General features: G+C 51.9%; 1 protein-coding gene and 2 long non-coding RNA genes across 5 annotated transcripts in view; 1 reads left to right on the top strand and 2 right to left on the bottom strand.

Moving 5' to 3' along the window:
• FAM167A (family with sequence similarity 167 member A) overlaps positions 1-15,772 on the top strand; it is a 45,684-nt gene that overhangs the window by 20,619 nt on the left and 9,293 nt on the right. For all 3 annotated transcript variants that reach the window (XM_016959092.4, XM_016959094.4, XM_016959093.4), the window contains exon 2: positions 1,773-2,550. In XM_016959092.4, the coding sequence (XP_016814581.1) occupies positions 2,170-2,550 (381 nt within the window). In that variant the 5' untranslated portion in view covers positions 1,773-2,169. The remainder of the gene's footprint in view (positions 1-1,772; positions 2,551-15,772) is intronic.
• Positions 7,935-12,276, bottom strand: LOC101059836 (uncharacterized). The gene is made up of 3 exons (XR_010159159.1): positions 11,478-12,276; positions 8,378-8,548; positions 7,935-8,152 (listed from the first exon to the last, which is right to left on the bottom strand). It is a non-coding gene; the product is annotated as an uncharacterized LOC101059836 (long non-coding RNA).
• LOC134810656 (uncharacterized) overlaps positions 12,789-15,772 on the bottom strand; it is a 39,239-nt gene continuing 36,255 nt past the window's right edge. Inside the window, exon 3 of the long non-coding RNA XR_010159160.1 lies at positions 12,789-13,101. This is a non-coding gene — a long non-coding RNA (uncharacterized LOC134810656). The remainder of the gene's footprint in view (positions 13,102-15,772) is intronic.

Below are 15,772 nucleotides of genomic sequence, written 5' to 3'. Positions count from 1 at the left end.
GTAGAGCTAGGCCATCTGATCCCAACTCTAGTGTCTGCATCTGGAGACAGTGGTTCTCCACCCCGGCTGCACACTCGGATCATCGGGGGAGCTGAACACTGCTGTCTGAGTCCCATCTCTAGACCAATTGAATCAGAATCCAGTTCCTCAGGGGGATTCTCGCTTGCTCCAAGCAGAGCTGGAGGTGACAGCGGGTTTCTCTGCTTACCAGTTGGGGTGGACTATTCCTTCTCATTCTCCATGGATGCCCCTTGCCAGGGCAGGCTCATAGCCTAGGGCGGCAGAGGTCGGGCAGCAGGACGCCCTCCAGTCACATCCCCACCGCAGGCTGGGGCTAAGGAAAACGTCTGGACTGGAAAGTTCTGCTCTCCTTTCTTGAGCATCTGCGTGCCATGTCGGAGAGGAATCCCAGGGCACCGCGAGGTGGTCCTGCTGCCTGTTCAGCTTTTGCCACCCTCATCTTAATTCTTTTCCCTCCTATCCTCACCTCCCTTCTGCCCAGTTCCCCTCACTCCAAACAAGTAATCATGACTATGGCTATTCCCTTCTTTTTTTTTTTTTTTTTGGCCGGGATGTTTTTAGGCATTTACAAGTCAGTAACAATCCCTCTTTCTTTCTCCTTTTTCACCCCAAGGGTGGCCTACTCTCCAGGCTGCTGAGAATCTTGCTTTTCTTCATTTAAGCTTTATCTCGAACATCATTCCATATCAATTCATTCTTTTTTATAGCTGCATGTCCCCCAGCACGGATTTTTTTTTTTAAACACACCCTTAAAGTCCAGGGCTTACCACCTGGGTCCAAATCAGATGTCTCCTACTCTGATTCACCCATGTCCACTGCCCACCCCATGGACCTCGGACCACAGAGTCTGGAGGCTGCGGTCTCTTCTTACTGGGAGTTAGATTTCTACCCTGTGTCTGATGTTATGGGGTAGGAGCTGGGGCTTATGCCTCCTCTCTGGAGATGGGGAGGCCACATCAGATCCCATAGCTGAAGTCCTTACCAAACAGGTGCTGCCATGCGGGCACTTAGGTGAACACGAGAAGCCTCGTTCTAGAACAATGAGTCACAGCCTGCTCGTTTAGCCATCCAGCCCAGGTGCCACCGCCTTCTTCCCTCCACAGCTGCAGGTTTATTTGCTTCTGTCTCTGAGGAGGTGAGGTAAGGTGTTGTTCTTGGAGGAAGAAGCTAGGAGCGTAGAGTAAGACCTGGATGTAGAAACGGCTGCTGGAGGACAGGACCTGTGGTGGGTGGAGGTGGTGAGGGGGCAGTGGCACCTGGACGGAGCAGACCCACCTGAGCCTGTGTGGGGTGCGGTTTCCCTGCTGGCTGGCTCTGGGGACCCTCCGGCCGTTGCCACAGAGAGGAGAGACCTGTGGCCTCAGATTCAGACAGCCTGAGCTTGTCCCCACAACTTATTGCTGGGAGATCTCAGTGAGTCATTTAACTTCTAGGATATGTGGGTTCCTCGTGTGTGAAATGAGAATGAAAACAAATCCCTGCAGACTTGCTGGGGGCATTAAATAAGATAGTAGAGGTGGAGTCGTTTTTATATAAATAGTAAAACACTGCACAATTTTTCAATTGGTCATTAACTTCTCTGCATTGAATTAAGGCATTAAAATGATCTCACTTCCATCCCGGACTAGCCATGAGAAGCGCACTCACCAGTCCACTCTGAGCCTCAGTTTCCCTTCCTGTGGAGTGGACGTGCCCGCCTCTGAGTGGCAGGGCAGGGATCGGGACTGATGCGGTTCTCATCCCTCCCACAGGGTCTCCAGCCACCTGCCCTTCCCGAGAAGAGAGAGCTCTGGGCCTTCTTCCTGCCAGTCTGGTCTTCGAGTGCGTTCAGGACAGATAGACCTTGGCACAGGCTGCCCCGAGATTCCTGCGACGCTGTCTGTTCCTGCCTTCTGTGGAGCATGGCACCCACAGGCTTCCAGGACGGATCATAGACCCGAGCCTCCAGGAGGGCGCCCTGTGCGGCTCACTGCGCGGTCCCTCTCAGCTCCCCTGCCACCCAGCCTCCGAGGCCGGCTCCTGTCCCGGAAATGCCCTCGGGCACCTGGATGAGGCCATCCCAGAGCGGGACCCAACTGTGCCACCCACCAAGCCTCCCCCTGTGCCCCCCGTGCCCTCGCATGTCCGGCTGCCAGGGCAGACTGTAGAATGTCTGTGCCCCAGATCCACGTGGAAGAAGTGGGTGCAGAAGAGGGGGCGGGAGCAGCCGCACCACCCGATGACCACCTCCGGAGCCTGAAGGCCCTCACCGAGAAACTGAGGCTGGAGACCCGCAGGCCCTCCTACCTGGAATGGCAGGCCAGGCTGGAGGAGCAGACCTGGCCCTTCCCGAGGCCGGCTGCGGAGCCACAGGCGAGCTTGGAGGAGGGGGAGCGTGGGGGGCAGGAGCCCTTGCTCCCCCTGAGAGAGCCTGGGCAGCACCCCCCTTCTGCCAGGAGTGCCAGCCAAGGTGCCAGACCCCTGTCCACTGGCAAGCTGGAAGGCTTTCAGAGCATCGATGAAGCTATAGCCTGGCTCAGGAAGGAACTGGTGAGTGGCTGCCCCCAAGAATCCCCAGAAAAGAGGAGATGCCACCGTCTCTCTGTGTCTTTTTCTGTCTCTCTCTGTCTGTCTCCCCACCCCCACCATGTATTTCTTTCCTTCTCTCTAACCCCCAAGTGCACATCTGTAATCTTCCCGTGAGTTGAAGGCAGGCGTCATTTGTATGTGGCTGGGGGGACCCAGGTGTCATCAGCCCCTAATTGCAGACACTAATGAAGGAAGCAGGTGTTTTCTGGCAGAACCTGAACCCATGTTAAGGTGTACCCCCCTCCCCCCAACACTGCTCCCAGTACTGGAGTCTGGCTCCTGGGGTGTGACTGCCCCTCCCTCTGTGCTGGAACCTCCCCACCGTGCTGTCCACCCCAGCTGCCTGCCACTCCGGGGACCACTCTTCTGCACGTGAGCGGCCTCTTCCTGTGCTGGGCGCTGGCCGGGTGGCTCCATGGAGCACAGTGGCTGGGGTGTGGCTGTGCAGGGCGCTGCTGTGAGGAGCTGGCTCGGTGTGGAATGTGCTCGAGTGGTGAGGAGTTGTGGAGCTGCCCAGAGTCGGCGGGATGGGTCCTGCCTGGGGAGAAGCTCGGTGAGGAGGCTCAGAGGAGGAGTTGGCTCAGAAGTCAGGGCGGGGCCAGGTGTGAGCTAAAGGCACATTGTGTTTGAGCTGGGACCGCAGCGCGGTCACTTTCCTGCTCATAGGCAAAGCAGATTCCCAATAGGAGCATCTTTTATGCATGGTGACTCAGCCTGAGAACAGGGTGGGGGGGCAGAGCTGGGTGCCCTGTCCCCTTCCACCCCCCCAGGGGAGAATCACCCGTGTCTGGCACGACAGCCTCTCAGTAGCACCAGGCATGAAGCTAACCCTACCCCAGCTCTCAACCCCTGCCCCACCCCGTCCCTGAGGCCCAGGTGACACCTGCGAGTCAGGCCACTCTGGCCACAGGTGAGCCAGCCATCAAGGGCAGCTGCCTTCCAGAGCCGGCAGTGGCTCTTGGGTCAGCTGGGTAGGCTGAGGCCTGCTTGGTTTGTTTTGCAGAATCCCGAAAACTAAATCCCCATGAGGCCTGGAATGCCTCAGGGGCTGAGAGAATCCACTGGGGTTTGGAGTGGGGCAGGGCTCAGGGACGCAGGGATCTGATTGATTAATTGGAAGCCTGTTTGCGTTTTAACACTTGATACCGAGAGTGCTTCTCAGAACACACCATTCTATTATATCCGTCTCTAGTAACGAGAGGGTGCACGTGCTGTCGGCTTCGGAGAAGATGAGGCACCTACGGGTTTGAGCCATATCTCTGGGGTGTTCTATCACCCCTGGTGCTCTTGGTGGGGGGTATAAGAGGTGAGGGGAGATGCACAGTGCCCCAGGACAGACAGACCGCGCACAGCCCCCAGCTGCTCTTTGAATGGCTGAGGCTAAACTGCTTTGATTTGCTTTCTTAGGAAGGAACAAAAAACATTCTTGTTCATCAAAGATACAATTTGTTGGTTTCGAGTTCATTTGAGATTTTATTGCCTGTGGGAGCTGAGGCTTTTTCTTTTTAAGGAAGTTAGCATTCCACATAGCGCCCACTAGGATGGAGTTTCCTAGAACTTGTCCTGCTTATCGTCCTTTAGTCTCCTCACTCTGGCGTGTACTGTAACCACCTGGGGAGCTTTTAGGATTCCCAAAGCCTACGCCACACCGAAGACCAATCCAATGAATGTCTGGGGGTGATAACCACACGTGTGGTTTTTAAAGCTCCTGCGTGCTTCTAATGTGCAGCCTGGGCCTCGCGTCTACAAGTCATGCTCACATCTCCTGCCAGGCCTGTGAGCCAAGCAGCATGAAGTGCCCTGCCCAGTGTGCTGGCCAAGCGAGGAAGGTGGCCCAGGGTGAGGCACAACCGTGGGTGATGTGTAGACCCAGGCTCCATAGGCCAACAGCAGAGCAGAAATTTTCAGGACTAATCTGACTACCAAAGGCTGTCGTACATAGGGTAAAGGGAATATTAGCATTATTAAAAGTGCTTTATAGTTGCAGTGTTTCCACTCCTCTAGCCACTTCCCTGTGCCACCAGGGGTGCGTCCTGTATGCCAGGCACTTCGCAGGCATTACTCACCTCTTCTAATTGTCGGATGACCTTCCTGGTACCCCTACTTTTCCTGTTTGATTCCCAAAAATGTAAATCACAAAAATGTCAGCAGGCAAGAGAATGCATGGGGGTGGGGGCAGAGAGAGAAACAGGACTGGATGAGTTGCAGCCTCATTCCGTGATCTCTCATTCTTACAACAAGACTACATGATTGCCCTCACTGTGTCCATTTTATGGATGGATAAATTGAGGTCCACAGAAGTCAGGTGACCTGCTTAGGATGACATGATGAGTGAGCCACAGAGCCGGGGCTGGAACTCATACAGGGTAGAGAGCTATGGGGAGAGAGGTAGCAGGTGAGGCTCGTGAGGTGGCCCAACGCAGAGGGTTCCATTGGGCATGCTCAAAGAGCAGCGACCAAGGAGATGCATGCTCCAGAAATCATCCTCATCACAGGATAGAGAATCTCTCAGAGCATTGACTGCCAAACTCTAATGTGCATGCAGGTCACTGGGGCTCATGTGCAGATGAAGATTCTGGTCCCTTTGGTTGGGAATGGAGCTTGTGCTTTCGAATTTCCAACAAGCTCTAAGGTGACACTATTCTGTTAGTCCCTGGGCCACACTTAGAGTATCAGGGAATGAAAGGAGGGCGAGACCAGGGCCAGGGGACCAAGAGGGGACCTCAGAGGACAGACCCAGGGATCCCCAAGCGGGAGCTCTGAGCCCTGTGTCTGTCATAACTGCCCATGTGGCTTGGGGCTCCTTCGGTGAATGGGCCTCAGTGAACAAACTCACAGCATCCCACCCTGAGTGGTCCAAGAACCACACTCATTCAGAAGATTGCAACTCTGAGGCCCAAAGCACACCAGACACAGACTGGCTGCCAGGCAGGCAGGCAGGCTGGACGTGCAGTTCCGCCTGCTGCTGGGATTAGACAGCAACTTGCAAAACACTTTGATTGGATTGAAAACTGAGAGTTCAACGTTGGAGAACAAACACATTCTGCTCTATTTAAGTCTCAGTCAAAACGTTAAACTTAATGCCATGGTTTCCCTCATTCATCGTCTTAACTCACTGAAGGCACCTTTAAAAATTAACCTATTCTTTAACTCAGTGAAAGTGATTTGCATAACCTTTTTTGTCGTATTTTAAGCCCAGAAGGTGGTTTTCTCTACACCTGGGCAAGCCCTTCCTACAGATTTGTTAGGCTTAAGTGCAAATGTGTTGTTTGTTCTCACGTGGCCAAGGAAATCGATTAGAAATCTGTAATTCCCTTAGTTGTGTGGATATTTTCTGTAACTCAAAGGGAGTTTTGACTGCAGGAGAAGGCAGACTCTAACCTGTCCTCTGACCACCTAGCAGCTCTCCCAGGAGGCAGTGGTCAATGTCATCTCAACCAGAGGCAGGCAGTGCTGGGTCTGGAAGCATCGTCTTAATCTGCTCCCGCCTCCTGCAAGACCAGCTAAAAGGCAGAATGACTGCCTGACTGTGGCTGATTTCTGAGGCTGGGAGGATCCTAACAGCTCTCAGGGGTCAGCTCTCCCTCTCAGCTTTCAAGGAAATGACTGTCACTCCTGACGCCGCCCCAGGGATCAGCAAGTAGATCAGATTTTCCTTCAGGCTAATGTGTTGGGGATTCAAGGCTGATGGAGATCCTCCAAGCCTCTTAGTGCGACTCCCAGCTAAGACGGCCTGACCTTGGGCTCCCCGGGCGGAGCTGGAGATGTGTGGCTCTCTTGCTGTGGCAGGCAGGGCTGCAGCCACCTGACTCCTCTAGGCGAGGCCCAGTCTCGCTGCTCCTGGGACACTGGCTCAGGGGAGTGGCCGTTGTGCAGCTGCAGTTCTAGGCTGCTCAGGTCACCAGAAGGTTACAGCCCCCAGCTTTCACCTTCCAGGCAGCCGAGTAGCCTGGGTGGGAGTGGGGGGAGGGCATTGCTTGAGGAAGTAGGGGAGCTAGAAAGAGCATGACCTGGAGCTGTGGGATTCTCTCCTCTCTAGCTGAGTCCGGAATTCAGAGCATTCGCACACGCCTCTTCCCCAGGCTTGGGTCCATCAGCCAACTCCCTGGGATGGGGCCCTGGGCGCTCAGCACAGGGGAGCAGGGACCCTCCTTTCTGTTTTCTCTCTTCATTCACACCCACAAGTTCCCCTTGCCAACCCGGAAGACAGAGAAAAGGGGCAATAAAGTCTTCCGCGTGGTTTATGCAGTGCCGGGACGAAAACCAAAACCTTCCGGCTTCCTAATGGGCAGTTTGTAGTGAGAAGCCCTGGGCACCCACTGATATTTTTCTTTTAGTTTCACACAGGTGTGTGATCCCTGCAGACACCCCCCTCCCGCAGTCTCCTCCCTCCCCCCGCACCAAGGAGGTGTTTATGGCTGTTAGAAAAAGAGAAGAGAACCTTGACAAGTTTTCATCACTTAGGGCCTGTCATGGCAGGAGGCCTGTGACCTAAACTCAGCTGGCCCCACTGTGGCCACAGCGTGGCTTCCAGGGGGCTGCCCTCTCCCTGTTAACCCTCTGTTGCCTGTGCTGCCTGCTTGGTATGCACAAGACTCTGGTATGTCAGGGGACAGCCCTCTGAGGCAGATGTCATCCATGTGTGCTAAGCAGTGTGGCCAAATGGCAGGTCATAGTCACCAGTGTCTTCTGATGGGAAGTGGGCGATACAGCCAGGTTGATACCCCCCATCTAGAGAACCTTCCATATACACTATCCTGCGAGAAGGCTTGGAAGTATTTGCTATTCCCATCTTACAGGGGAGAAGACTGAGGCTCAGAAAGGTTGTAGAACTGAGGGACAGAAAGTTTAAAGCGACTTGGCCAAGGTCATATGCAAGGATGTGGCTAAGCCATGACACAGACACACATCACTTGGTTCTGGATCCAGATCTCTTTGTTCTGGGCACATCAGATGTCCAAGTCAAGGGGCCCTGAGCTGCCAGAAAGCCTGTGCTTCAACCCTTCAGAACAGGGTACTTATAAAAGTTCACACAGGAGGTTGCTAGCAATGCCTCATAACAACCATTTGCAGGGACTGGGCAGCTGTACTGTTTCAGGATGAAGGTAGCAAGTTGCTCAGAGCCATGAGCGAGGCACTGGCTGAGCGGGGATTTGGTTCACAAGAGAATTTCTAGTCCCAGCCTCTGTTCTCCCAAGGCTAAGTCTTCTCTGCATAGCCCGGGGCTTTCAGCCTGTCTGGCAGCAGCCCTGCAGGAGGAAGATTCCTGTTCTATTCATCTGGGCAGATACGGCCTCGTGGGGGTTACCAAAGAGTGTATAAACAAAAGAACCAGGAAAGGAAATACACCAAAACTTTATTTCTTTATTTCTGAGTGGTAATATTATTCTGACTTTTTTATGGTTTTCGAAGTTTCTAAAATAGGAATCTATCATGTATAATCAAGGGGAAAGACATTATTGAAAGACCAAAGAAGCAAAAGTGCCAGCACCAGGCTCTTCTCTCCCTTGCCAATGTAATCGGTATGCATTCTTCACCTTGTACTTCTGCAGCATAGAATCTCCTAGAATAAAATAAAAGTAAGGCCTTCAATCTCCCAACATTCAAATAAAAGTAAGGCCTTCATTCTCCCAACATTCCTGTTTGATGTGAGAGCTGATGAGTTGGGGCTGCTGGCCAGGGAGCTGCAGCTGACCCCAACAGGGAGGTCTTGCCTGCTCTCCCTTTCCTGGCTGTCTTGCAGGGTCAAGGAGAAGGGAGTTGGAGGATCCCCACAGCAGCACCTCACCGGAATAGCAGCTCATGGCGATCCCGGGGCTGAGAGAGGCAGGCGGAAGTCTTTTCATCCAGCCCCATGTCCATTCAGCAATACCAGCCTCCACGGGCCGCCTGGCTTCCGTGCTGGGGTGGGGTGAGGCCAAGGTGGATGGGTCAGGGCTCCTGTCTTTGTGAAGTTACCCTTAGAAGGAGAAGACAGGCACATAAACACAGTGGCACAGTGTGACAAAAGTTATGATAGAGATGCAGTAAGTTGAGTTCTGAGATGATCTGGTGAGCTGAGGGCCGTGCTGAGTGGATGATGAAATTAACCAAAGGGAAATACGCAAATTCCTCACTTCCTCAGCAGCCAGATCCATGCCTGTCCACGTAATTGCATTAAGTTTCTCCTTATTTCCCATTCACGTTTCTTCTATAATAATAAACCCAATTCCTCTGATGGGCACCCTCCCCATTATAACAGCACACCACGGTATGGGGTAGTGACTACTGGGTGAGGCACCTAGAGCGTTTGCTAAAAGTGCAGATCCCTCCCAGCCCTCCATGGAAATTCAGATACCATAAACCTGGGGAGGTGTTGGGGTTTTAACAGGTATCTGCAAGTGATTCTAATACAACTGGCTCATTAACTGGTCAAGAGTGCACTGGAAAAAACATAATATGTGTAATTAGATTCAACTTCAAGTCAGATTCTACCATATCCTAGTTGTGTGCCTTTAGGTAAACCAATTAACCAAGACTTCTTGGTTTTGTGATTGTAAAATGATAAATCCCTACTTGGCAGCGCGTTGAGCAGGGAGGAGGGGAATGAGTGGCATTAGGACACTGAACAGTTGCTGGGCCCCTGGGATGGTTGGGTGCTGTGTTACGCATGTTTATACACACGCCTCACATCATTCAGTAGCCACAGCAATCTTTCCGGGTAGGCACGATTACTATCCCCATTTCACAGATGAGAAAACTGAGGTTAAAAAACTTGCCCAAGATCAATCAGCAGAGCAGGAATTTGAACTCAGATCTGCCCGACCTCAAAGCCCTGCAGTGGGTCTGGATTCACCCCCCATGCTATAGGAAACTGTGAGGCCCCTGGCAGCTGAAGCCCAAAGCATGTTCTTCCCAAGAAGACAGGTACCCGAGTAATGGAGTATGAAGTGACTTTGGAGAACAAAACAGTCTCAAACTTGCCTGGAGGGTGGGGCAGAAAATAGATTTGCCTCACTTCCCTTTGGAAGCGCAGGCAGGAATCTATAGCAACTGCAGGTGCCTGGGAGCCCTATTTAATCCCACAGGTCCCCACTCCAGCAGCTCATGTCCTGTCCTCAGCTCTCCCTCCTTTGAGGTTAGCCTACTGACACCTTCCTAGCTGGTTCTCGCTCAGCATCAGATGTGAAGCTCCCGCTACATCTGTTTCCAAAGCAGGGGATAGAGAACCCAAGAAAAGCCTAGAAATCCCAACAGTTGTGCCCCAGGGGTCTTCTGAGGGCTCTCAGGTGACCCCAGGGCACTTCGGCACTCCGTTTCCATAGGACAGTTATCACCTTGGCTAAAGCTTCCAGTTTCATGTAATGCAAGCCCCAATTCCTGCCTGCAGATGGGGGAGGCCTTCCTGCAGGTGGAATTGAGAAGGCCGTGCAGGGGAGCTCCTGTCAGAGCGGGGAGACAGCCCCTGCTAAGGGGTGTCTTCTCTCCCTCCACCGACTGGCCCAGAGACCCCCAGCAGCGTGGCCGAGCTCACAGAGGTGAGGGAGCCAGCCCTTCCTGCAGGTCTTGCCGGGGGCCCAGCAAGAACAGCCGTGCCTGGGCCATGCTCGCAGCCTGGCAGGGGCAGCAGTCCTGGGACTGGCTGCTTGGCCTCACGAGGGCCCCCACTTGCTCTCCAGGGGAGTGGCAGGGAAGTTGAGGAAGGCCTTGGCCCCTAGGGGCGGGCCTGGCCCTCCTCATGTGCAAGCTAAGGACACCCCTGAGTGGGAGGGTCCCCACCGCATCTCCAGTCTGAAGTGTATTGGCATTACCAGCCCTCTGACATTGGCAACACTTGGTGATAGAGACAATAACACAGCCCTACCCAACCCCGGACCATGCTTGGTGACGTGTGACAGGTAGTACAGTTGTCAGCAATAAGGGAGCACTCAATAAAGGTGGGTGAAGCTTGGGCTGGGGACCGCCCTGAGCCAGGCTGTGAGGAGCAAAAAAGGCTCCGGCAGGGACCCTGCACCCAGGAGCTGGGGCAAGCGCCACATGGGAAGTAAAAACGTAATTGAATGGTTTGCTCTGTGGTTCTGTGTATGAAGACGGGATATGGTGGAACTAGTAATTCCGGAACTCAATGTTCTGTACAAAGTGTGTGTATATGGGCTTATTTAATTCTCGTAAATGATCAGTAGTGTGTGCCCATTTAATTATGGTCAATTATTACCAATAAGTGGGTACTATTATGCTCATTTAGCAGATGAGGAAATTGAAGCTTAGGTGTGGGGTGACTTGCCCAGGGTGGCGTCACCAGCAAGTTGAAGAGAAGGACTTTGAACCAGGGGCTGCTCCTCTGTCCTTTCTACTGGCTGCCTCTCCACAGGCCTGGGAGCAGTGGGAGATCCCAGAGGGTGGCGGTCAGCCCGGGTAGCAGAGGGAGGAGTGAGTTCTCCAGGACTGTCCCAGTCGTGGAGACAGGTACTGGGTAATGGAGTGTGGAAAATCAAGACTTGGCTCTGGGGAAATTTAACTAACAGATTGATTCATTGATTCATTCATCTAACAAATGGCTTTTGAGCACCAGAGCATGCCCTAGGCACGGTGGTGGCCCCAGTCTCTGTCTCTGTCTCTCCTCTGGTGTTTTGTCATCTAGACACATGATAAAAAATGAAACCAATGCCCAACACGTGGGTGCCATGGTGGAGGCTGCATGGAGGGGCAGTGGTAGCAGGCGCCCATGGGGCTGTCATCCCCTCTGCAGGGAGAGGGACAAAGGCTGAGCTGGTCCTGAAGGGTGACAGGTGGAGAAGGGACCACAGGGGAGGGGACAGAACCTCAGTGTGGCTGCCCTGCGGGGACAAGGGCATCAGAGTGGGAGAGGAGGCTGGAGAGGTCAAGGGAACAGGAGGGTCCCGTGATACCTTTGAAAGATTTGAAGAAGCAGGGAGACCTGCCCATCAGCCTCTTGAGTGGAGACAGATTGAGCGAGCGGGGGAGGCAGGCAGGGAGGAGGCCCAGATGCTGGGAGCTGAGGTGTGCAGAGGATCCAAGTGCAGGGGTGGGTGCCAGTGATGCTGTCCTCTGGGCCTGTCCTCACCCAGCCAGCAGCAGTCACATCTCTCCCACTCTCTCTCGGGCACAGAATGTCTTCCTTGGGTGTACAGCTTCCAGAACCTCCTCACTTCCAAGATGCAATCTGATGGGAGGGGAGGAAGGTGATCAGCATCCTCTCTCTGTGAGGGGCACATGCCACCTGTCCAGAGTCACTCATGTCATCAGAGGCTGCACTAGGACTGGAACCCAGAGCCCCTAGCGGCAGATCTAGGGGCTCTTCAGAATGCATCACTCTGTCCTTCCCAAAGGCCAGCCTCACCCCTGCAGGTGTAGTTTGGCCCACACCTTCCAAGTTTGAAAAATTAAAGGCCTGATCACAGGGGTAGAGCTTAACTCTTCCTGTGGAGTCCTCGGCAGGGCCCGAAGAGCCTCCTGCTCTCTGCCCGGCTCTGGGGCTGTGGTCTCTCCCTCCCAGCAAACTCACCATTCCCCATGGGGCACAGGAGCCCCTGGCAGGGAGGATCCCTGGAGGCCTGGCTCAGATGGAGTCATCTTGCTGTCTCCTTCCTGCATGCAAGTCAGCCCAGTGACAGGAGCCATTGCACCTGCCCCCTCCCACCCACAGTCCCAGGCCAGGGGCCTGAAAGAGAACCCAGGACCAGCCAGGCTCAGAGTCCCCGCCCTGCAGTCCCCGGGCTGCAGAGCGTGAGTGCGGCCTCGGCTCGCCAGGAGAGTCAGCTTCAGCTCCCTCCCGCTGGGCTGCAGCCTCCCAGAATAGAGACCTCTGGGAAAGAAACTCCAGCCTTCCTCTGGAAGTCAATTCACAAGATCAACCTGGTTCCTAGGGGTGTTTGCGTTTCTTTCTTCACATTTCCCCAGAACCTCCAGTTGCCCTTCAGCAGCGTGTTTGAAGGGCACTCCTGCTTTCTTTCCTGCCAGCGTTAATCTGGCTCTTTCTCAGGGACCAAACCCGAGATCATGTAATACAATTTTACCCAGGCTTCTATGTGGATTCTCCTGCACAACACTGACGAAAATAATAAGGCAGACCTGCAGGTGAAGTTAAATAAGATAAGGAAAGAGATTACAGAAATTGTTTCCTGGGTTCAAGAACTGTGAGTCTCATTCCCAAATCGTGGGACAGTGGAACATGTTCTGGGCCTGCACACACAGCTAGCAAAACAGCCTGGATTTTACACGCACCCTCTTTTCAGCATGCATCACAGACTAATTGTAGCTATTAGGCTGGGATAGGAGAGATAAGAGCCTGACTTTAAGGGACCAGACAAAATGCCCTTCGCCACCTTGGGATTCTGTCTGCCTGCCCAGTTCTGAGCTGCTTACCACGCTCTCCAGGACACACACTCTTTCGCCTCTGGTTGGCCCCTGTGCGTGGGATTTCTCTCAAGCCAGCTTTAAAGATGCATCCAGAAATCTCTGCCCCAAACATGTTTTCAGATTTGCTGCCATCACAGCCCTTATTTCACCAAACTAAAAGAACAGAGGGTTCCATAAGCCAAAGTGCACACAGCCACATTCTTCAGGAATGGAAGCATTAGACGATAGAAAAAAGACAAACTATTAATAGGGTTTCGGGTAAGACTTTTGTTGGAAAGGGGAGGATTTGTCTGGTGGTCCGTGCATTCCCTTTATTTTAGGAAGCAGAAACCATGGTGGGTTAAAGGTAACACCTTCATAGAGTTGCTCCTTGTGCTTCCAGTGGTCGGACAATTACATGTTCTTTTGTTTTATTTTTGTATCATACTTTAAGTTCTGGATTGCATGTGCAGAATGTGCAGATTTGTTACATAGGTATACACATGCCATGGTGGTTTGCTGCACCCAACAACCCATCACCTACATTAGGTATTTCTCCTAATGTTATCCCTCCCTACCCCCCAACAGGCCCCGGTGTGTGATGTTCCCCTCGCTGTGTCCATGTGTTCTCATTGTTCAACTCCTACTTATGAGTGAGAACATGCCGTGTTTGGTTTTCTGTTTCTGTGTTGGTTTGCTGAGAATGATGGTTTCCAGCTTCATCCATATCCCTGCAAAGGAGATGAACTCATCCTTTTTTATGGCTGCATAGTATTCCATGGTGTATCTGTGCCACATTTTCTTAATCCAGTCTATCATTGATGGACATTTGGGTTGCTTCCAAGTCTTTGCTGTTGTGAATAGTGCCACAATGAACATACGTGTGCATGTGTCTTTATCATAGAATGATTTATAATATTTTCAGTATATGCCCAGTAATGGGATTGCTGGGTCAAATGGTATTTCCTGTTCTACATCCTTGAGGAATCGCCATACTGTCTTCCACAATGGTTGAACTAATTTGCACTCCCAACAGTGTAAAAGCATTCCTATTTCTGCACATCCTCTCCAGCAAATTATTTCCTGACTTTTTAATGATCACCATCCTAACTGGTGTGAGATGGTATCTCCTTGTGGTTTTGATTTGCATTTCTCTAATGACCAGTGATGATGAGTGTTTTTTATTTGTCTGTTGGCTACATAAATGTCTTCTTTTGAGAAGTGTCTGTTCATATCCTTTGCCCATTTCTTGATGGGGTTGTTTTTTTCTTGTAAATTTGTTTAAGTTCTTTGTAGATTCTGGATATTAGCCCTTTGTCGGATGGATAGATAGCAAAAATTTTCTCCCATTCTGTAGGTTGCCTGTTCACTCTGATGATAGTACATGTCCTTTTTTAAATTTTTAATTCCTAAAATATTTGGGCAGTTTCAGACCCATAGACATCAGTCCGTGGGATCAGAGAAAGTATTGGAGCAGATCTCATTGGCAACTAAGAGTAAGAGTATTTGCTTCCCTTGAATGTGAAAAAATCACTCAGTGTTTTAGACCAAGCAAGTGAACACAGATGAGCCAGGGGATGTTGAGTAAGGATGCAAATTCCACAAAAATGCTGCCTTTCCCAAATGCACATCCTATGTTAGACTAGCCTTTGCCAGGGACAGCATGAAACCCACACTGAGAGTTGAGTCACCCCAGCCAGCCTCTCGGGCCTTTGGCAAAGAACAAAATCCTTCTTCTTTTTTTTTTTTTTTTTTGCCAATTGGTCCAATACCTTCCTTCTGTGGCCCCCATCTCCCGTAACCCCCCAGAGAGGCCCTTCTACCTCCCAGACTACTCTTTAGGGTCTCATCAGCTTCCAGTGTCACTCAGGCTAGAGACAACATCACTGAGACCACCCTCCAACTGTCCAGGCTGGGCCCTCATTCCCCAGCACCTGCGGCCACGCTTGCTGCAGGCAGGCTGACCGGCCATCTCTATTTGCCCAGGACTAAGGAGGTCCCCTGGATGCAGGATTCTCAGTGCTAGAACCAGGTAGGTCCTGGGCAAACTGGATTGAACTGATCGCTCTAAATTTGCAGACTCTGCTGTTGTTAAATGTCGGTAAAATATGTATAATATAAAATGTACCATTTTAACCATTTTATATGTACAGTTCACTAAATATATTCACATTGCTGTGCATCTGTCACCACCATCCATCTCTAGAACTTCATCCTCCCAAATGGAAACTCTGTGCTCACTAAATGCTAACTCCCCATCCCCTCTCCCCAGCCCCTGGCACCACTGTCCTGCTTTCCATCACTATGAATTGGACTATGCTAGGAACCTCTTCTAAGTGGAATCCTAAGGTATTTGGCCTTTAGTGTCTGGCTAATTCACTTAGCATAATGTCCTCAAGATTCATCCATGTTATGGCATGTGCCAGGATTGTCTTCCTTTTCAAGGCTGAATAATATTCCACTTTATGGATAGGCCACATTGTGTGGATCCATTCATCTGTGGAGGGCACTGGGTTGGTTCCACCTATTGGTGATTGTGAACGTGGATGTACAAATCCTGGTTCTAGCTTTTGCCTTCATTTGTTTGGGGTGTGTACCTGGAGTGGCATTGCCATGTCATATGGTAATTCTGTTTGACTTTCCGGGACCCGCCATGCTGTTTCCCACACCTTTCTTATGGCTTTTGTTTTATTCCACCCAGCTCCGAGGTAGGAGTCAGCTCTTCTGACTCCCCAGGTCCAGAGAGACCCCCCAGCAAACCACTGCCTTGATGCTTAGACTTTTCTATGATCTGAATGTCCTCAGCTGACCTTCCCCTTGCGTTTTTCCTCTCTGGGTCCTTCTT

Source organism: Pan troglodytes, chromosome 7, assembly GCF_028858775.2.
Source record: "Pan troglodytes isolate AG18354 chromosome 7, NHGRI_mPanTro3-v2.0_pri, whole genome shotgun sequence".
Lineage (NCBI taxonomy): Eukaryota > Metazoa > Chordata > Mammalia > Primates > Hominidae > Pan > Pan troglodytes.
The sequence above is the reverse complement of the archived record's forward strand: the minus strand, read 5'-3'. Positions and strand labels throughout refer to the sequence as shown.